This window comes from Monomorium pharaonis, chromosome 11 (genome assembly GCF_013373865.1).
Source record: "Monomorium pharaonis isolate MP-MQ-018 chromosome 11, ASM1337386v2, whole genome shotgun sequence".
Classification (NCBI taxonomy): domain Eukaryota; kingdom Metazoa; phylum Arthropoda; class Insecta; order Hymenoptera; family Formicidae; genus Monomorium; species Monomorium pharaonis.
Window position 1 is genome coordinate 15,577,925 of NC_050477.1, and position 20,717 is coordinate 15,598,641.

General features: G+C 44.9%; 3 protein-coding genes across 5 annotated transcripts; 1 reads left to right on the forward strand and 2 right to left on the reverse strand.

Moving 5' to 3' along the window:
* The first annotated feature begins 13 nt into the window (after positions 1-13).
* LOC105831474 (dnaJ homolog subfamily B member 13) lies at positions 14-20,616 on the forward strand. Its single transcript, XM_036293854.1, is given in 8 exon segments — positions 14-239; positions 1,253-1,463; positions 17,637-17,858; positions 18,123-18,267; positions 18,615-18,792; positions 19,469-19,640; positions 19,954-20,203; positions 20,205-20,616. Coding segments are annotated over 8 exon segments (1,440 nt in total). The 3' UTR covers positions 20,241-20,616.
* On the reverse strand, positions 2,544-10,156 carry LOC105828967. Of its 2 annotated transcripts, XM_036293568.1 has the most exons (8): positions 9,501-10,156; positions 7,725-8,293; positions 7,347-7,485; positions 6,946-7,127; positions 6,580-6,741; positions 6,221-6,469; positions 3,110-3,298; positions 2,544-2,986 (listed from the first exon to the last, which is right to left on the reverse strand). In XM_036293568.1, exons 1-8 carry the CDS (start codon positions 9,697-9,699, stop codon positions 2,699-2,701), a joined length of 1,977 nt encoding a protein of 658 aa, XP_036149461.1. In that variant the 5' UTR covers positions 9,700-10,156; the 3' UTR covers positions 2,544-2,698. The 2 variants fall into 2 exon arrangements, with proteins under 2 accessions (XP_036149461.1, XP_012523026.2); XM_012667572.2 differs by lacking the exons at positions 2,544-2,986; positions 3,110-3,298 and having other exon boundaries at positions 3,324-6,469.
* On the reverse strand, positions 10,785-19,471 carry LOC105831471. Of its 2 annotated transcripts, none has more exons than XM_036293570.1 (4): positions 19,235-19,471; positions 16,814-17,182; positions 15,939-16,479; positions 10,785-15,673 (listed from the first exon to the last, which is right to left on the reverse strand). In XM_036293570.1, exons 2-4 carry the CDS (start codon positions 16,851-16,853, stop codon positions 15,346-15,348), a joined length of 909 nt encoding a protein of 302 aa, XP_036149463.1. In that variant the 5' UTR covers positions 16,854-17,182; positions 19,235-19,471; the 3' UTR covers positions 10,785-15,345. The 2 variants fall into 2 exon arrangements, with proteins under 2 accessions (XP_036149463.1, XP_036149462.1); XM_036293569.1 differs by lacking the exon at positions 19,235-19,471 and adding an exon at positions 18,715-18,810.
* Positions 20,617-20,717: the final 101 nt, after the last annotated feature.

Below are 20,717 nucleotides of genomic sequence, written 5' to 3' on the forward strand. Positions count from 1 at the left end.
TCACGGGTGCAGCATGGCGGTACCACTGCGATGTCCATTGGCTGAGGACGCCTTGACCGGTCGCCCCGTCGCCACGACGTCGGGTGCCGCCTTCCGCCGTCCCGCTTCCACCAATGGACGCGTGAGTCCTCTTTACGGGGCCACGACGGTTGGTGGGTTCGACAAACGCACACGTCGTTCGGCAGTCCGCCCACATTCGCCGGTCGCCAGGTTCTCGATTCCTAGTCCTGGTGGACAACGTACGCGGATCCGCACGTGGTGGATCGAATCGTCGCCCGTAATCGTACGCCTTTGATTTTAATTTCCGTCGATCGGTCGCGTAATAACATGGTCCGGATCGAAAATACATCTGAGCGTCGCGCGATCGGCCGACCGGAAGGAACCGTCTCATCCGTCTCCTCCCCGGGGACGCGAGGAAGTGCTCCTCTTCGCGGACCGGAGTCACGCGGAGTCGCGGTACTACGGATCGAATCGCGACATGTCACCTCTGCGAGTTAATATTTGCGGTCTGTTGCGCTCAGGAAAGTATGCGACGCGTATTTGTTCCTCGTGACAGATAAGTGTTGCTCTCGTTGACGAGGTGTAACGGTCCTCGGTGTCCCCGCTAAAAAAAAAAAAGACTCGAGAAATCGGTTTATTGTCAGTTTCTAAATTTCTACTTAAATATTTATTTTTTAATACGAGTTATATATATATATAATATATAATACATACATACATATATATATATATATATATATATATATATATATATATATATATAATAATCTCTAGCAAAAAGTGGAGCTAAGGGCACGTTTTTCTTAATTTTACTATTGACGAGCAATTAATTTAAAAATGCAAAGTGATTTATACCCAGCGAGAAACGATAATGAATTTCACATCAATTCGACATCGAATCGATGTCGGTTCGATGTACTATTTCTCACTGGGTACTCCGCGTCTGATTGTCACTCCCTTTTCTTGTACTTAATTCTTGGAATTTACGTGCAGCAAGGTGTCGAAAGTTCGACTGAAATCTCAGTAATTTACTTAAACGGCATCGCGATGCATCTCGGCCTCGAAAACAAGGCCCGTCCATGGAAATGACGTCTTGCAGCAATTTGTAATATTTGTCGATTATGAAAATGGAGTTTCTCGTCTATCACGAGCGAAACGATCGGGAGGATGGGAGGGTGTGTTATCGTCTGGTCGAGTCAAATGACAAAAATCAACAGAGCGCCACACGACGCATCGCGAGTAGATGTTTGAGCAGGACCGTTCTCTTCTTGTTTGCCATCGCGCGCGGTTTCGGACAGCAATCGCCGGGACGCGAAGACGGCCGTAACCCCATCGGTTATTTGTGCTAGCAATTTCGTGCGGAGAGCACGTACTCGCGCATCGTCCCGCTGGTGCCGTGCGACATCACTGGAGTTCGAGTTGGCGGAGCCATCTTTATCGAAGGCGGTCCGAGGTTGTCGAAGGTAATTACAATTTTCAGCCTGACCGCAATGATTTGCCAAGGAGTGCCCGTCGGTCCTGGCTGTAAAATGCGCAGTGACATCAATTGCGCCTAAGCAAAGGTGTCGTATTTACCGCCGAAGGACTACCCATCTGGTAGTCGTATAAGGACCAAAACTTTTCAGGTCGTATAACTTTCAGCATACAAATGCGAGCTACACGCTTATAAGAAAAGCTATGAGAAAGATAAAAAGAAAGGAACGAGATAATTTGAGGACGGAGGGGGGGGGTGGAGTCAAAATCTGACAACTTTGTAAGAGTAGGTACGAGTTTCAATTGTGGAAATCATAACTTTCACTAGAACTCTTAAAACTTTTACTTATGTCCCTCTACGTTTTTATTACGTCTTTTCACAAAGATGTTCTCTTCTTACCTGTTGATCTTTAACGTAATACACACCAGCATAAAAAGTTAGAATATTTATCTCGTCTCAGTCTCTCTTTGTTGCTGACATACGACTTGGAAATTAAGAGATTTCGAAGGTGAGTTTACGTTCGTTCTGTTCGCTGCACGGTGGCGTATCATAAAAATTTTTACCTCGAACGTCTTCTACACAACCTGCACAACACTGCAGAGGCGTTTACGATAGGGATATTCTTGATTATTGCCATAGCCTGCCGCTAGGTAGTCCTCAGGCACGAGTCAGGAGATCTCCGGCATTCGTTTATGCTGTTTGAGAGATACCGCCGTATTTACGACCGCTTTGAAACCGCACCAAACTCGGCTTTTTCGGCGCGTTCGTTCGTATTTACAAACTGTATCATTCCCCGAACATTTTTAGCGGAAGTTATGCACTCCGAATGCCGATAGCGGCGGCGTTTACCAGTCAAAGATGTCATTATCTCTCTCACAAAAGTCTCTTAATTTACGACATTCTCTCAAGCGTTTCGTCAATCAAACCGTTGGCTAAAAAGAAATCCACGATAATGCACAATGAATTTTTAGCTGTCCAGAGTCGATTTATTATGCGAGTTGATTTTATTGTAATACTAGTTGATTTCTGCAAGACGACGTTAATTCGAATAATAAAGAAAAGCAAAGGGTAAAAGTTAAGAATCGCAAGTGTAATCTCTAGAAATTATATATTTACATTAATTATCGTGTTATAACTCGTAAATTATAAACAAAATATTATTAAACATGAATATTTAGGAAAAACGCTATTTAATTAACGCTGATAATTAATTATTGACTTTCTTCAATCTTTTTTCTTATTTGATTCGTGCATGTTGTCGCTGAGTGAGTTCTTGCTCCGATTAATCTTCAGATTGACAATCTCGCGCTTTCGCCGAATGTCGTGATCTTTAGTCTCGTTTGTCCTGGTAACGGCGTAGTTTCGTCGTGCACGATCGCTAATGAATCTTTCGCAGTCTACACTCCGATTACCGAGCAACGTCGGATGGAACTCCATCAGATGAGAGATTATTGCCTTCTGCCGAATCCACTCCCTCCGATCGGAGGAATCTGCTAAAGCTCCACCACAAGTCTGCGTAATTTCATCGCGAATTCAATTAAAAATTCTCAAATTTATCTGACTAATTGTAATTTTGCCTGAGATACAATATTGAATTCAATGTTATCTGGAAATGATATTAAAAATCATTTTTACCACGAGGCTATCGGGAATTTTGGCTATCGCTTGGCCGGCTTTAAACCAACAACACTCGTTAGATAAAATGTGCGACATCAGCTGTCGATCTTCTGTAAATCCATGGATCGCACTGGCGTCTAAGATACCGTGGCACTTCGGTGGGAAGGGAAATAGCAAGGGACTCGTCAGGTAGGCTTCCGGAATCGGCTGGAAAAAAAAACAAGGCACACGATTTTGTTTTCCATTTTCTTTACTGTCGCACAGACATCCGTTTCTTTTATTCTTGTCATACTGCTCGCGATCGTTCCAATCGAATGAGAGTTAAAGTTATACATTTTTCATCAATTCTTGTCCATCTCGTATCACAGGACAATTATACCGCAAATGTCAATTTATCTATTCGACATATTTTCCATTTTGAAAGGACGTTGCGTCTTAAATACTCCCGGCCTCGAAGAAAAAAAAAAGAACTTGACATTTGCGGTATTTATTTTACATAAAACATTGTAGGTCTGTTGTAGGTCGGTTTGTTCTATCACCTTTAGCTACCGTTGCTTATGATATTGTATCACACAGCGTACATTTATGTTCTTCGGATTAATTAAACAGTATTTCTCATTTAAAGTTTATCTGTATCCTTCAACATGCACAGTACAATCAACGTCAAGAAAGTGTTTTTGTTTTACGACGTCGCATACTATCGATAACTATAGTATTCAGAATTACTCCAATTTTCGTCCTACGATGATAACATCATTTTTTCGATTATGATATTCACGCACACGTCGATTTGACGGCTAAATATGTTTTGTAAGGCGTGAGATTATGCTCATTCCGTTGCAAGAAGTGGAATATATTTGTTTTTCAATTATACATATATGTATCAATATACTTTCATTCAACGTAGTCGTACTATTCGGTCGAATATATTCCACATTTCGGAGCGGAAGTGTGGCGTTTTGCTTTCACTCGCGAGCGATCGCGCGAACAGAATGAGGGAAGTTCTTTTTACGCGACCATACGTAGGACGTAAGCGCGACGGTGAACGCGACATAAAAGTTTTTCGTTCAATTTTTGGTCCCATCATAGGTATCCGGCACGAATTTATCCCCAATTCAATTAACTGGTCGATATAAGACTAGACGCAAGTTATACAAATACTAGCGCGTATTAAGAATCTACCGACAAATATGCTTTACACAGATTAAACGATACAAAGAAACGAAAAATGCGAGAAAATTGACTTTTGTGCAAAACTGACTTATGAATACAAATAGTTTTAAATATAATGAACATATGAAAGTATAGATTTCACTAATCAATTAAATCAATTAACATATTCAGTTGATTAAGTAATACACATATTAATACACATACTAATACATATCATATGTCATATGTATTATATACATAATACGTATATTATATTTCATTAATTAATCAACTAAAACTAATTAGCAACGTATGCAAAAAAAATCGTTTAATTATGTTAATTGCATAGTCAATTTGAAATGACTCGAGAGAAGGGAAAACTCGGCAGAGATATTCAAATGCAGATTCTTAACACGAACCACCGTGCATCCCCCTTCGCAATTATTTTCCAGAAGCGGAAGAGCGTTTACCTGTCGGCTTCTCGGCTTCCTACGCTCGCAGGCGTACTCCACTTTTATTTGATCGTTTCTCCGCGCGGCAATACGTTCCGACCTAAGGAATCTACTAAATAACTTACTCTCTTTGCGTCGCGCGTTTTCGTTCCCTTTTTATTACACACGAGTATTATATATATATATATATATTTATTTATATAATCACTTGTCGACGTGTATAACACCGACGATATCTAACAACAGAGATGGAAGGTGCCGATCGAGTATCGGATCGTCTCGGCGTTATTTCTTTTGATTATATCTTCCTTTTGGCATACGAGACGCGGTGTATCGTGCTGCTTTGATTTTCGATAAGGCGAGAGAACTCGACGAGAGAACTCCCCGACGCGTCCCCGATCCTCTGGAAGGCACAATCTCGACGAACGTTCGCAGTTTGTCGGGACGTTTCGTACGCCAACATCGATCCCCGACAGCTTTCGCCAATCGATGCACTTGCATTCGCTACGCATGACACGCGTGTCCTGCTTTTACTTTCCAAGCGGCGCTGTAGGTTCCGACAGAGGTTTCATCATGGAGACAAATCCAGGGGTTGAAACCGACGCGATTTCAAAGCTCGATTCCCGACGTTACAGGATCATCGAAGATTTGGTGTTTTCGTGTCGTCGTACGAAATTTCATTGTCGCGAATAAACATAAGGCTCACATCGGCGATTAAATTCAAACAAATTACAGCGGTTTCAATTTCTGGATATGTCCCCTATGTTGGCATATGCAACGTAAAATACGGACAGTTCTTTCGTTACCAAAATTCGCTACACATCAATACAACTATCAATGTTACACCTGTAACTGATTTCTATTAAAGATACAATACATCGCCAGTCAACCCTATCGCAAACTGTCACGCGTCGGAAAGCTACGGGAACCGTTTTAGCCTTAAAAAAAAAAAAAAAAAAAAAAAAGACGAGGACAAGGTCCTATTGAAATCGATCTGCGGCGGTATTCTGCACCGCGCCGACGATACTTGTAAGTACCACCAAAATTACGTCAAAAAATCGCCGTTTGAAATCGCGATAAGTAACAAAATTCGACCCTTTCGCCTCCTAACTGAATCTAAAAATATAAAAATTCCAATGCTCCCCGAACGTATGATATCCCACAATGGCAAAGAATGTCGCGAAGACGGGTACGCGGATACCGCAGCCGATCACGTTTAAATTTCGCTACCTATAACACCTACGTGTGGACTGTGCCAGCGCGGCGCCGCTGGTTCCCCGCAGTACGCACCGGCGCCGACCGACGGCGGCGGCGGCGGCGGCGGCGCGCCAACGGCGTCGTCGTCCCCGACGGCGAACGTCGCGGCCTGGCTGTCCTCGGCGTCGAAAATCCTGCAGGCGCCGGTCGTGCTGGCCGTGACGGCCGCCGCTGTGGCCGCCGTGGCTGCGGTCGCGGCTGCCGCGGCCGCGGCCGCCGCCGTGCCGTTGTCCTCCATTGCTTCCGACAGTGGTTGTTCCCTACTTACGTCGCCGTCGTCGCCGCCGTCGGCGCCGTCGCCGTCGTCCGCCGTAACGCTGCCGCTGCTGCTACTCTCGCCCACCATGTTCACGAAGAACTCGGACCTGGAGAACTTGCCGATCTCCGTGGAGCCGAAGGCCTGATGGAAACCCGGAAGTGGCTGCTTCGAAACGGGCTTCCTCCTCAGCTCGAATCGCTCGCTCGAGTGCCGGGGCTCGCGCTCCTTCTCGCGCGGGACCGTGCCTTCCGGCTGCGGCTAAAATCGGCGAGTCTTTAAGATCTCGGCTTTACAATAATAATCCAACGAACGTAGTAAGCGCAGTAAATTCAAGTGCGAGACTCGTTTTGTTACGCGACATATTTTACCGTGGAGGTTGGCACGAGTTCCAGAGACATTCCAGGATTATTTGGCTCCCACCTAGTCCCGCCGTCCTCCTCGCGCCGACCCATGGCCGCCGTCGTCGTCGTCGTCGTCGTCGTCGTCGAGTCTATGACGGAGTCCACCGTTGATCCCAGCAACCTTGGCATCTGCGCAGACACAATTCCTTATTGACTCGCGGCAAATATCAAATTGACGTAACGCCTTTATAATTTTCCGTTATTCCTCGTCATTGAAATTTATGGCCTAGTCGTCATGGAATTTCTGTGACTCGCGATTCACTGGGCATGACTCGACAGTCATGCCCAGTGAATCGCGAGTCGCAGAAATGTAGATGCGTATACATTGAATACCTGATGCTCCGACGGCGGATAAGACGCGCGAATGCTATCAATGTTCAATTTGCTCGGCGCATAATTCATCGGCGACGCGTCCTCCAAAAATGCGCAGTGCCTGGTCGGGGTGCGGTCCCGCAGGAAAACTGCGTGCCGCGGGCCCCGAATGCTCGCCGCGTTGCGAGCCACACTTGGAACGTCTGGAACATCGCATACATCCAAATGTCACATATAAAACGTTATCATTGAGCAATAATTCCTCAATCCGTCGATCAATCGACATAGATATTTTGTTTTATAGCAACTTATAGGTCTGTGTATAATTAAGTTGCGATTATAATTACATTAAACAATCAGACTGTCGGAGTTTCAAAATTGTCGCGACGGGAAAACAAAGTGGCTCACGTGGAGGGACTTACGTGGTAGCATGCCGTGACAAAATTGGCCCCATGGACCGTGTCCATGCGCGTTCGTATTCTGGACACTCGGGTGAAGAACGCCACCCATTTGCGGTGATGGATGAGGCGTTCTCGGAAGTGGATGAGGACTCGCACTGTTCTACAATCAGAGATATCAGACGATTTTGCAGACATTTGTATAACGGAATAAAAGGAAAAAAATTCCTGTTCACGTTTTGTTGCCAAAAACCACGAAAGATTTTCCGTTTAACGAAGCGTTAAAAAAAATGATGTGTCTAATGTTTCATCTGTGAAAAATAAGATAATTTACATTTGCTAATTTACACCGAACGAAATTTTTCCACCGTAACCATACCACTGTATCGGTCGGTGTATTACCTGATAAGGGTGCCATTTCTGGCCCTCGGCGAAGTCCGCGTATTCCGCCGCGGATTCTTGACGGCGGATCTCTCTCTCCGCGATATCCGGCGAGTAGCCGTTAGAGAACGACGCTGCGGCGCACTCCGCCGCTTGGCTCCTTTGGTCCTTGATGGGCTTTTCAAGATCGCGTTGTTGCTGCTGCTGCTGCTGCTGCTGGTGGTGGTGGTGATGCTGGTGCATCGCGCCCATCGCTTGTAGCCTCTCGATCGGGTCGCCGCAAACATTCCCGTACCAGTCGCCAATTCGCGGCGAGTGCGCGGGTTTCATGCGATGCGCGGCCTGAAACCAGGGCTCGACCGTCTGATGAGGGCTCACGTTTGGACCCATAGGCATCGGCGTGCAATCGAAACGGTGATGCTGATTCAGGAAGCCGGCCATAGAAACGGCGGAATTGGTGCCGCCAATCGCGGCCGTGCGGGCGTTCGCAGTCGCGATCGCGTTCTGCAAGATCGACCGCCGTGACAGCTCGCGAGTCTGCTCGCGCATGGCCTTCCGTAGCCTCGCCTCCTTCGGATTATACACGTAATCTGTGACAACGTACACGCGATCGTTATTAATATGATAACGCAAAATGTAATGCTATAATCTTCTTTACGCTGCCTTCAAAGATCTACACTGAGAAAAAAATGTTGTTCGCTTGACAAAATTTTTTCAACCGAATTAAATTTCTTGAGCTCAACTATTTATGTACTTAACTGAAATACTTAAACTTTAATTTAAGTATTTATATGTATATATTTGATTAAAGTATATACATACTTGAATTAAATAAATTTAATTTAGTAAAAACATTTAGTCAAATTAAAATTTTTTTCTCAGTGAACAATGCATATTACAGGGAAAAAATTAATAGGATAACAAAAGCGATCAAGCGTGTTAGAAGTTTGTTTGAGTACGCTACACGGAGAGAATTTTCTCTTAAAAATTACCCTGAAAATTGTGGTAATTGTGAGACAACGTAAAGCTCGAAAAATTTTACTGTATTTTTAACAAAATTTACTAAAATTTTAATAAAATTTATTATAGTTCTAACAAAATTTACTAAAACTTTGCCAAATTTTATTAAAAGTATAGTAAATTCTTCAAAGTTTACGTTGCCTCACGATTACCACGATTTTCAGAGTAATTTTTAAAAGGAAATTCTTTTCGTGTAATGTAAGCTCGTGTAATTTTAAGCCACGTCTTAATACGTGTCCTGATTGGCTTAGATGATTATGTCACCAATCATAAGCCAATGAAAATACGTAGTAAGATACCTCGTATACGGATCTAGCATGGAAAAATCGTATCGTGTGCCAAAGGCTTTAGCTGTAATTGGCATAAGCTTTAAAATAAGTTTTACAAAAATCTTAATCAGAATCCTATTGCAACTGTCCGTCAATTATCTTAAATTACCTAATTGCATGCAATACATACTACGCAGATGTTGGTCAACAATTTAAACATTTTCGTTAACAAAAGTTTTGTTTGAACAAATAAAATTCATTCTCTTTTAATGTTCAACGAATGAGTTAATTTTCAGATCAAACGTATTTGTCGACTGTATCATTTCTTCTACACAAAATTATAAAAAAAAAGTTTATTAGAAGAAAATACAAACAAATTTATCTACATGAATATTCCTTTTCTTATTCCTTTGTTACACTGAGCTGAGTGATTGAAATAAAGGAAGAAAAAAAGAATACGTGCGACGGAAAATTGTATCGGTGCGACATGCATTTCGTGGCGGTCTACCTGTCGGATACGCAGGTGGTATCGCCCCGTTGTACCGAGCATTAATGTCGATCGCGTTAGAGATCGGCGCGGCATCGTAGCCGGTGTACGCTACGCTACCGTTGTCGTAACAAAAGTACTGCTGCTGCTGCTGCTGCTGCTGCTGCTGATAAAAGTGACCACCTGCCGCGTAACCCTCGATGTAATTGCAGCAGTCCATCTCGGCGATTTTTGCGCGACGCTGCGTCCGGGCTGCCTTACGTATCGATCTAGATCCCACCCCCCTGCCAGCGATACGCTCAGACTACTGCGTCCCTTCCGTTGCGCGCTGCAGACATCGCGCGAGACTCCGAGATCTATCTCTCGGTTACAGCGTATCACGCGACACAGATCGAATCCGATTTGTTGCTTCGATCGATAAAACGCGAGCACGCAACTTCGTCCCACAAGTCGCTTATCTTCCCTCGGTGTTCCCGAAAATGGCGATTGATAATTTTCATGTTTTCCGACACGCGAATCGTCAAATCGATTTCTCGGATTCGATCGCGGTTATTAATTAAGAACGCACGTGCTTTTTTTCCGCCGGAGGCGATTGGCGATCCTACAGGTCCACGTCCTCGTGAGCCGAAGCACTGATGAGAGACGCGCGCGATCTTCGTTGAATCGGACGCTCTCTCTCTCTCCGCGATCGATATCTCAATTTCGCGGGTCCACGTCTCGCAAATGTAAACACCGACCGCGCGGTTCGCGACCGCGCGACGCACCGGCACCGGACGGCTCTCTCCTCTTCGCGCCTTTGCCCTGAGATTTTCGGAAGTTTTTTCTTTTTTTTTTACACTGAGAAAGCCGTGCAACTGCCGGCGGATGCGTCGGGAAGCGTACGACCGGCCTCCCGCGTTCCAGCATCTGGGAAGTCCAACGCAGCTCGCAGTTCCGTCGACGTCGACCTCCTCCTCGTCGTCGTCGTCGTCGTCGTCGTCGTCGTCGTTGTCATCGTCGGGAATGATCGCCGGCAAGTCAATGCGCGTCACCACCGACCGGTCGTAAACAATTAACAAAATTAGTTAATTAACGTATCGTCATCGTCATGCCACGTCGATCGCCACGCGTCCACACGCGGACGCGGTCCGGCGCGGCGTGTGCGGCGGGCCGCGCCATGCTCGCTGCAGCCGCGGCGAGATCGATGACAGAAGCTGCGTTGCACCTGCTGCACCCCCTCGCTGCACACGTCCCTCTCTCGCCGCTACCCCCTCCTCCCCGAAAACAAGCGCGACCTTTTCCACGCCTTCGTTGACACCGTTTTTATTTTTTTTTCGACGGATTCGGTCCAGTTGAATTTTTCCCGTTCCTTTCTTTCCTCTTCTCTTGCTCGATAAACAATTATCTTTCAGACTCGATATCGCGCCGGGCGATTGGACGACTGGGGGTTCGATCGAAAATCGCCCGGAATCTTCTTTCGACGCCTCTCTGCGTTTACGATCGCTCTAATTTGCTCCCGCCTGTTAATCAGTCACTTGACCTAGTCCACGCGACGCATCGATCAGTTAGCTCCAGGTTCCTTCCTCTTCCTGTTTCCTCGTGCTATCACGGACGACAGTGTTTCCCTAAACGATCCTAAAGAATTTTAAAAACACGAGGCACGCTTCCCTCGCTCATATGCCCCCGTTAATCTCTTTCCTCTTCTTATACATTTAAAACTACTATGCTACTATCACAACGATTTCGCACGCTTGTGTCTGTGTTCGGTTACGATGAATGAACGAGTGCATGTTCGTCATCCGCTTCCGGAAGAAACACGCGAGGTCGTTTACTATATTAATTGAAATTAACTGGGAGCGCGGCGCCCTGGTTTTTCGGCGAGCACAACGACCTAATTACGCCTCCCTCTGTTTTCCCACTCGTTGTGTGTCACATCGCGCCGCTGTGTCACTCTCGCGGACAGAATGGTTGTATGAACGGACGAACAGGAGCGAACAAGCAGGCAGGCAGGCAGGCAGGCAGGCAGGCGGGCGGACGCGCGCGCGCGCGTGCCGCAAGCGGGAACGGCGGGCCGCACACGGGAAGACCCGCGTTCTTCCCTCGCGGTGCACTCCAGTCGCACTGATTTCATCCGGCGGTGGTAGCGGCGGCGGTGGCGGCGGCGGCGGCGGCGACGGCGACGGCGACGGCGACGGCGGCGGCGGTGGAGGTGGTGATAGTGGTAGTGGTGGCGGCGGCGCCGCCGCCGCCACGAATTTACGTGCGTTTCGTCATCGACAAGCCGGAGTGGCGCGAAAGGGGGTGAACGAGCGTGGAGGGCGCATTCCCCACCCTCTCGAGGGCGTCGCGAGGTGTGTCGCGGTGAGAGCGAAAGAGAGAGAGAAAACCGCGGCCAGGTGGAAGAGACAGTGGCGGATTTATCGATAAACGGTCGCTTAGGACCCCCCCGAAGGCTATCGAAGGATCCCGAAAGCGTTCCGCGTGTCATCTAAAGCGGCTGCACTCGTCTCTACTCTACTCCGTGACGTTCTTCTTTTCTTTTTTATACGTACGAGCAATCGTTGCGAAACATTTGTGATTGGTAAATGAAGGGAATTTATTGATGGGCGAGGAATTACAAGGGGAATTAAGAGAATCCTTCCTGCGGTGAGACGTGGAACTCGCGGTGTAACGTTGTTGTCTCCGCTTAGGGCTCCTCGGATCCTAAATCCGTCACTGGGAGGAGAAGAGGCGAGGGGAGAAGCGCCGGCAAAATTCTCCTCTTCTCTTCCACTGTCGTTGCCTTCTTCAACGGCTTCAAGCCGTAGCCCTCGTGCAACGCTCTCGCATCGACGCAGTTCCGCATGCGGCGTACAGTGCCCGCGCCTCGAGAGAGTCGATAATTCGTCTCTCTTTCTCTCCTCCCCTGCTTTCACTCCCTCTTTCCCTCCCTCCCTCCTTCCCTCTCTCTCTCTCTCTCTCTCTCTCTCTCTCCCTTCTTCTCTCTTTATTTGCTGCATTCACTTGCTGGTCGTTGGATTTGAGGGAGCGTCTCGACAGATGATGCTCTCTCCGACTGAGAGCGCGGAAGATCGACGCTCGAAGAGCATCGAGCGGCCGAAGAGGATTAACTCGGCTGTCTCGGCGGCCGAAGCGGCTATATCGCATTAGTCGAGCAAGTGCTTCGGCGAATACGTCTTCTGGACGCGTTCGGCGTCGCGGTCGTGGAGAACGTGCATAATCCATTCCACCGTGAGCCTCCCCCTAATCATAAGTCGCGCGTCGCGCTTATCCGGCGCGCGACTACGATTTATCAACCTCGCTAGCGCGACGAACGTTACTCCCCCCCCCCCCCTCCTCTTCTCTTTTCCCCGTTTCTCCGCTTAAGCAATTATTATGCATATTGGTGGACGCGATCGGTTAATTGCGTCGCCGCCGATTAAATATTCTCTTATTATACGTTCGCGTGATCCGCGCGCACCGTGAATCCGTCGTGACGGCGAGCTCTCTCACTTTGCGCACCCGAGCTTTTCTCTCTCTCTCTCTCTCTCTCTTTCTCCCCCTTTCATCCCTCTCTCGCATCGGCACGTCGGTGGATCGATGACCGGCGATCAGCCCGGTGCACACCGCGACACCATCCTCCTCCGCTCGTACCATCGGCTCGTCGTGCCGCCTGGATGCAGGGGGGCCTCGACATTTTGACGGCTTCTCTCGGCGCGACCTACTGCGCGCCACCCCCTCTCTCCGCCCCCTCCCCCTCTTCCACTTCCCTTACGCCCACCCTTCGTCCCTTTCACCCTCGCCGCGCAGATGCACGTGAATTCGGTCGGCGCGCCGTCGATGCCCGACGGCGCAGGACGCATCGATGCGGTCTCCGCCGCTTCCCGGTGATCTTAATTGACCACTCGGGACGCCCGCCCCGACTGAAATTGGCATCGATTACATTATCGGCGGACGGTTGAAAACGAGGACGGGAAAATTGCACCGGTACTTGTCGCGAGCGAGCGAACGAGCGTTTCGAAGCCGGGACACGGCGATACGCGAATCGAAATAGGATACGGGAACGCAAAAATAAAATTTAACATTAACGCAAAGTAACGGGGCGATAAATGCAGCGAGCGAGTGGCCGAAAAGTGCAATTAAATGTCGCCTCTTCATTCAATTCGTACTACATTCTAATATACTTAATTAATATTACATGCGCGCGAAACGATGAATTAAGTATCAAGTATCACGTTTCCGCGTGTTTAATTGCCTAATATATCTAATCGTTAAAATATATTCATCTTTTTTTATCATTAAATATATAAAAACTTTATTTTGGGGGGAAAAAAACAAATGTTAATTATACTGTGAATAATGATCACATATAAGCGAAACTAAAATAATGAAATTGTAAGAATGTCAACGATTCTTACAACGTTAATCGCGCGCGCGTCGGTAGAAACGGTAATTTGCGGTTTGCTCGAAGAAGCGAAGGATTCGTCTGAACAATATCGGCTGCAAGAGACACGGACAAAAATAATACGTATCGATCTAACGAGTTAACTATCTTTACTATCCCTCGAGCGACGCACCCCTGTATAATCAGGTAAAAAAAAAAAATAGAAGAATTCGCCACTCCAACTGCTCTCGAGACGATCCCTACGTTGCTATTTAGAGAAATCTATGCAATAAGAAGTAGATTCATATACTTTAACTCTCCCATTCTTCCCGTGCGAGATGTACTATTAGAAAAATTGCAATTACTTGATGCAGAAGATATTAATAAACTTTTACATCGTCTCTCGACAAAATGTATTATTATTATTATTATCATTATTACGGTAACTTTTACAGTGTACAGGGAGAGAGAGACGTGATGAACGTAATTGGCGGAAAAGCGGGCGAAAGTCAGTGGGCCAGGACTGCTTCGCCGTTCGGCGTGCAACGAGCACGCCTGTTGTACGCGCTCGCGCGTGCGACGTTCCTCTCGCGCACGAGTGCGCGCGCGACGGCGACGCGGGATGTACGAAGCGTAATCGCTCGCTAGTTCGCTCGTTCGCTCGCTCGCTCGCTCGGCCCCCCCGGTGGGTGTAGGCAGTAGGTAGGTAGGTAGGTAGAGCCGGCGGTCGTGTATCGGGCAGGTTCCTAGAGTCGCGTCGCAATCAATACCTCCGGTCTCTCTCTCCGCCTGCCGTTTCCCACCCGCGCGTTCTCCCCGCGTCACTCACCCGAGAATATTTCTCTCCGCTCTCGCTACCCTGTACCTCGACCCGCAAAACTCGCATCCTCCCGCGTCCACCCTTTACCGCCCACAACGAAGATCGTTTGTGCTCGTCGTCGTCGTCGTCGTCGTCGTCGTCGTCGCCGTCGCGTTTGCGACCTACAGTTGACGAGAAACTCGCGACACCGATTTCTTGCGTACCTCCTCAGTTGACATGAACTCTAATAAAGACCTGACATTTCAGTCGCAGCGTCACGTATAGGCCGTAAAGATAATCAAAGATTACCTTTGCATTACCGAGCGAAGATTACCTTGCGTTAGAATGGTATTAATTAGCGGCGATGGCAAATAACAATACATAAGTAATGTCCCTTTCCGATCGAAGTAACGTCACGTTAGAGGGTGATGTGGGTCGATGGGACCAAGCGATATATATGTGCGCACCTGGATCAAAGACCGGGATCACCGGGGATGAGACATTGGCGCGCTGGGTGCCGCGGTAGCGCTTTCCGTTTTTCGTCGCACGATAACGCGGACGGACTTATCGCCGGCGATCGATATCTAATCCAACCTGGACTATTTATAGACGGTAGCCCGACACTTTGGGATGTCGTGCACGGAGTGTGAAAGTAACAAGCTTTTCTAATTTTAGCGAGACCCGCCGGCTCTCGGCGGATAGTCCACGACACATTCCAGGCATTTTTATCGGTACTTTCTTTCCCCCGTTATCTTATTCTCCCGCATCGTTCGCGCTATCCTTCGCATTGGCAGGATGTGATAATCTGTCACGTAGCTGCGTAGCGCGCGCGCGCGCGCGCCATAAATCAGCGATAAATCGGAAAACTCGGACGATTCGCCCGGGTAACTGTTATAGGTATATAAGCTCACGTTAAAAAAGAAAAGAACTATTTCTCCCTCTTTGCAGGACCTACCGGGATACTTTCTCTTATGCTCCTTGTCCACCTCGCGTGCCAGAGCAAAATATTTTTCCTTCACATCCTTCGACATGTTTTTCCAGAAAATGCCCAACCTAAAGAAACATAGAATAAAAGAAAATCACTTTATTTCCAAATCTATAATTTTCGTCAAAGATTTCAAAAGAAATATAGATCGCAGAAAATAATTATAAATATTTGTATCTCTCTTAACATCTTTAATAACAAATCAAGTATTTGATTTACGAAAACTATTTATCCTTCGCCACAATTATTTTCTCCTAAAATTTAATTTTCAGGATTAAAAAGAGATCCTTTGCTTATCCGACGGAAACAAAAATATTCTTTTTTTAAAACAACCTGACGCTGATGTCCTTGTTCGATTCCCGAGGATTCTCCGCGGCGAGTTTCCTTCGCCATTCATTGGCAAACAGCATGAAAGCATTTGCCGGCCTCGGAATTTTGCGTTTAACTCCAGTCACCGCCGCATCCGCAGGTCTGTTGCCATCGATGCACAACAACGTCGGGATACCGGTGCTTTTGCGTCTCGGCGATCGATTTGCCTGTGTCTGCTGTTGCTGCTGCTGCTGCTGCTGCTGCTGCGGAGGAGGAAAAATCTTGTCCACTTCTCGGTTGCTACACGACTGCTTCGACTCGCCGGAAATGCGTTTGAACATCACGTTTTCTTTATCGTCATCGTCGTTATCGAAATTCTTCTTTACGAGGGAATGCATAGAAGAGATAACGTTAAGAAAATTCATGTTATTGAGCTTCTTATTCCTCAAATATTCATTGGAAGCAAGTGGTTTTGTTTCAGTTGGCGATACCACGACGATGACCTTTCCATGGTCGATGCTGTCACGAATGTGCTGCTTCTCTCCGGAAATTTCGACCGGTTCATCTAAGCATATTTAAAACGCATAATTAAAATTAAAAATCTTTTTGTCGACGGATATGATACACCGTCTCAATTATTTTTCATAGATATATTTTTAAATAATACTATTCGAGCGAAGCATTATTCTCGTTATTATTAATAGTCGCCGGATCTCACTATTTTTACATTCTTTAAATTTGTCCTTTATTTTTCGAATGAAATATTTTATCCTACTTTGAACTGTTTCCTCACGCGGTATTTCACGCTTTGCATTATTCAATGCGCGTTTAGCCGTGCGCTCCGAGCAATTGTCGCGTCATGAAATGTTTAGGAGCCTAATGCGATTTTATGCGCTTACCTTTTACGGTGAAATTCGAGACACATTCGCGAGTCTCCATAGCGATAAAAGATCGTCGGTTAGACCCGCCGTCGAAGACCTGGCCGTCCTGTCGATTTCGCGTATTGTTATCCGCGCTTAAGAATGCTCTCTTGATAATGGCGAAGCGTCGGCAAGCAAACACAAACACACTTCCCTTGTCGTCGGTTGTTGAAAACACCGTAACGATGGGCCGATCGTCTTATTGTCGGTCCCTCTGTCGCGATCAACGATGCTGAGAGGAATAAATGACGTGCGGCGCAGTTAAATGTCACTTTTCAAAAGAAATTTGCATTATTCTTTTGCACCGTTGCACCTTCCGGCATGATTTTCCAAGCTTCGAAGAGTGATCTGAATATAAATTCACCACGCGATAAATGCATATGCACCCAACATGGCATAAACTATTATAAAGTTTTGTCTTTGGAGTCGAATTGTAACGATACGGAAATCAAGGAAGGGTAAGCATAATCTCTTTTTGTAGGAACACGCAGAAGCAGGAATCACTGTTAATTATCAATTGGATTTTTCAAATTGAATTTGTCTCATTTATTATATATACCGATATTTATAATATTTTTATAAAATTATATATGTGTATGTGTAATATTTCTTTCTTTTCTTTGTAGTAGTATTAAATAACATTTTGTGTGGAAAAAGTATTACATTAATTTTACAGTATTACATTACATAATATTTCTTCGGTATTACATGAGTTATCACATGGTTCACGTAAAAAATATGGCAGTAAAGAGAGGAGAGATGTATCGCATCGACGAAATAGCGCGGTTTATTTCTTTCCCAGATACCGACGATGCGCCATACGATACAACCCGGAGCAGCAAAAGAACGGAGGTGCCGAGGCGATTTTCGCCTTAGCAGCTGAAGCGTACGACGTGCTCTCGGATCCTCTTAGAAGGGCCGTGTATGATCAATACGGTGAAGAGGGTCTTAAAAATGGTGTGCCGAGACCAGAAGGATTCGTGAAACCTTACGTCTATCACGGCGAGCCGATGCGAACCTTTAGGTGGAACCAAGAGCCATTGAGCTCACACCGTTGTAAATAAATCGCGACTTTACGTATTCTGATTTTAACATTAACTTTATGATCACAGAATATAATTAAAGTATTTATTTTCTCCTCGTAGGACAACAGATTCTATTAATTTTCCAAAATAAATATTTATTATACACGTTCGATAAATTGCGTATTTAGGATCAAGTTACAATTGAGTTTTTAGAAGGGCTTTCGATATTTCAAGAGTTAATGTCCATAGAATTTTATTATTAGGGAATTCTTTGCGACGGAAAATCCGTACGACGATCTCCTAAATATTCTAACAGAGCCTCAACCTCTACTTGAATTTCCCGAGGGTCGGGGTATAAAACGGAAGGAGGAGCCCTTGATTAAGACCCTGTTTCTAACTCTCTCGGAAGTAAGAACTGATTTACATTTATAATTTCTTTTTTTTTTTTTACTTTTACTCCTGCTCTCAATTTTTTATTATATATTATAATATGTACTGTATTTATTTTAATGTTCTTTATGTGTACATTTTTCAGTCACAAAATTATTTTAATATTGCTAATTATTTGCAGAGACTGTTCTTTTTCTTCTTTGTATTATTTTATTGTCAACCTTATTAAATTTCGATTTTAACATTCAGATTCCGTACACGTAATGATAAAAATCAAATTAAACGTGAATTACACATACGCAGTGTAAAAAACTAAAGACAAATACGATTTAGCGTTTCGGGCAACTTAGAACGTTTCGTCGTAGGTATTTTTCGGCGGAATAAAGAAAATGAAAATCCAGAAGTTGGTTTTAGTCGGTGACGATAAGTCGACGACGTTGCCGATGGAGAAGATCTTGACGATACCTATTAAGCCGGGAATCCCAGCAGGTACCAGAATAGTATTTCCAGAAGAGGGTGATCAAGGTCCTACGAAGATACCCGGTAAGTCCTTCCATTGCCCTCTTGATCTTCCTTGAGCTTGGCTTATGATCGTAACCACGGTTGCTCGAGTATTACTGTATAATTGCGATAATAAAACAGATAGACTCTCTTTGCGGCTCTTTCGTGGTTTTGCATTTTTAATTAAATTCGATTTTTATACTAATCGCGTAAAGGCGAACACAATTTTTTACACTTAGAAAAACTAAAATTTAAATTCCTCAAAATTAAAATTAAAAGTTTATGGGCCGATTGTTCCAACTTCTTATTAGTAAATTTATTTATCAGGTAAATATGTCTGTCTTTATTTATTTAGAAAAAAATAAAGATAAACGCATGCTTACCTGATAGGTAAGTTTACCAAGAAGTTGGAACGACCGACCCTATCTCTCACTGCAAGGGTAAATTTTATTCCCTCACAAACAATAAAAAATGATCGTCTTACTTTTCATATAACGGTCTGTGTTACAAGTTGTTAAGAGAGAGAGGGGGGAGTAATGAAAAACAATACTCATAATGAGATGGTTTCGCATAACTGAGGGGTTTACAATCAAACACGAGACGATAAATTTACGTCCGTCGTTACGTTACAATGCGGGTCTCGCAGAATGAGAGATAACGATTAATTGCAAAAAGGCGGACTGATAACTTCACTAAGTCTGAGACACTGTCAGCGTAGCGGACGTTATCTTCGTCACGGAGGATCGGCCTCACGAAACGTTCTGGCGAGAGGGCTCGGACTTGCACACGACGGTCGATATCTTTCTGAAGGAAGCGCTGACCGGAACGGTGATCACGCTCAACACCGTCGACGACAGAACTCTTCGGATTCCAATAACGTCAATCGTTACGTACGAAACGCAAGATATGCCTTTACAAAATTACGTCGCATTTTCTTTCGTTTCTCTTCCTTTCTCTTTCGATTGCCCTTTGCTTCACTGCCACCGCAGATACAATTTTACATCAATTTGTTCCAAACTCAAATAATCTGGAAGGGTTTTGCAAAAAAACAATACAATTGTATCAATTAGATTTAATCAGTATTTCCATAGTATCCAACTTCGATTGATTCTTCGTATCATTTTCCTGAAACTAAAGTTGTACGTAATTGTGTTACGCGCAAATGTTTTTTAAATTTTTGCTGATTTCTTTTACATTTTACAGTCCAGATTACATCAAACGCGTGCCGGGCGAGGGGATGCCAGTCCCCGCAAATCCCAAACAAAAGGGTGATCTAATTCTGAGATTCAACATCGAGTTCCCGATATATTTGCCGTTGTCCAATAAGAATCGTATTAAGAAAGCCTTGGAGGTATCTCGTACGAGTATTGAAAATGCCGAGTACGTTCATCGCCTCATATTGGCCAATAAAATGCGCAGAAATGTCGACGACGACGTTCCACTGCGACGTGGCGCGAAACGATCGATTGAAATTCATATGTGAAACGTGATTTCACAAATATCCGCGCGTTATTCCGTATGCATATTTACGTGGCATCACTCGTCATACATTTTTCGACGTCGTGAATTTTATGAAAAATTATGTAAGAACGAAAGCTGCTTAAAAAAACCACCGCTTACGCAACCGGTCATCCTTTTACCAAATATAATTAATATAATAATTAAATTAATATAATAATATTAATAATTAAATATTGTTTCAAATTAATTGAATATTCTTGCATGCACAATCATTTGTTGTGAAAACATTGCAAATATAAATGGTACCTACAAAATAATGCACGATTCGAGAAGGTAATAAATTATTTTACACATGCATATTTTTATATTTTATATATATAGACAAATTAACTTGTGTGTGTGTGTGTGTGTGTAATATTTATTTTAAAAATATTGATCTCTCTATATTAGAAAGAGCAATTTTATTAATAAAAAATTATTTACATAAACATAAATTTGGATAAATA

Bases quoted from the DNA above. Each gene is read 5' to 3' on its own strand.
- LOC105831471 (XM_036293570.1), bottom strand. From the start codon at position 16,853: ATGGAGACTCGCGAATGTGTCTCGAATTTCACCGTAAAAG. The intron at 16,480-16,813 runs GTAAGCGCATAA...AAATATGCTTAG, and splicing joins CTCGAATTTCACCGTAAAAG to ATGAACCGGTCGAAATTTCC. The intron at 15,674-15,938 runs GTTGTTTTAAAA...ATGTTTCTTTAG, and splicing joins AACAAGGACATCAGCGTCAG to GTTGGGCATTTTCTGGAAAA.
- LOC105828967 (XM_036293568.1), bottom strand. From the start codon at position 9,699: ATGGACTGCTGCAATTACATCGAGGGTTACGCGGCAGGTGGTCACTTT. The intron at 6,742-6,945 runs GTATTCAATGTA...GTGTCTGCGCAG, and splicing joins ATCCGCCGTCGGAGCATCAG to ATGCCAAGGTTGCTGGGATC. The intron at 6,470-6,579 runs GTAAAATATGTC...CGCCGATTTTAG, and splicing joins AACTCGTGCCAACCTCCACG to CCGCAGCCGGAAGGCACGGT.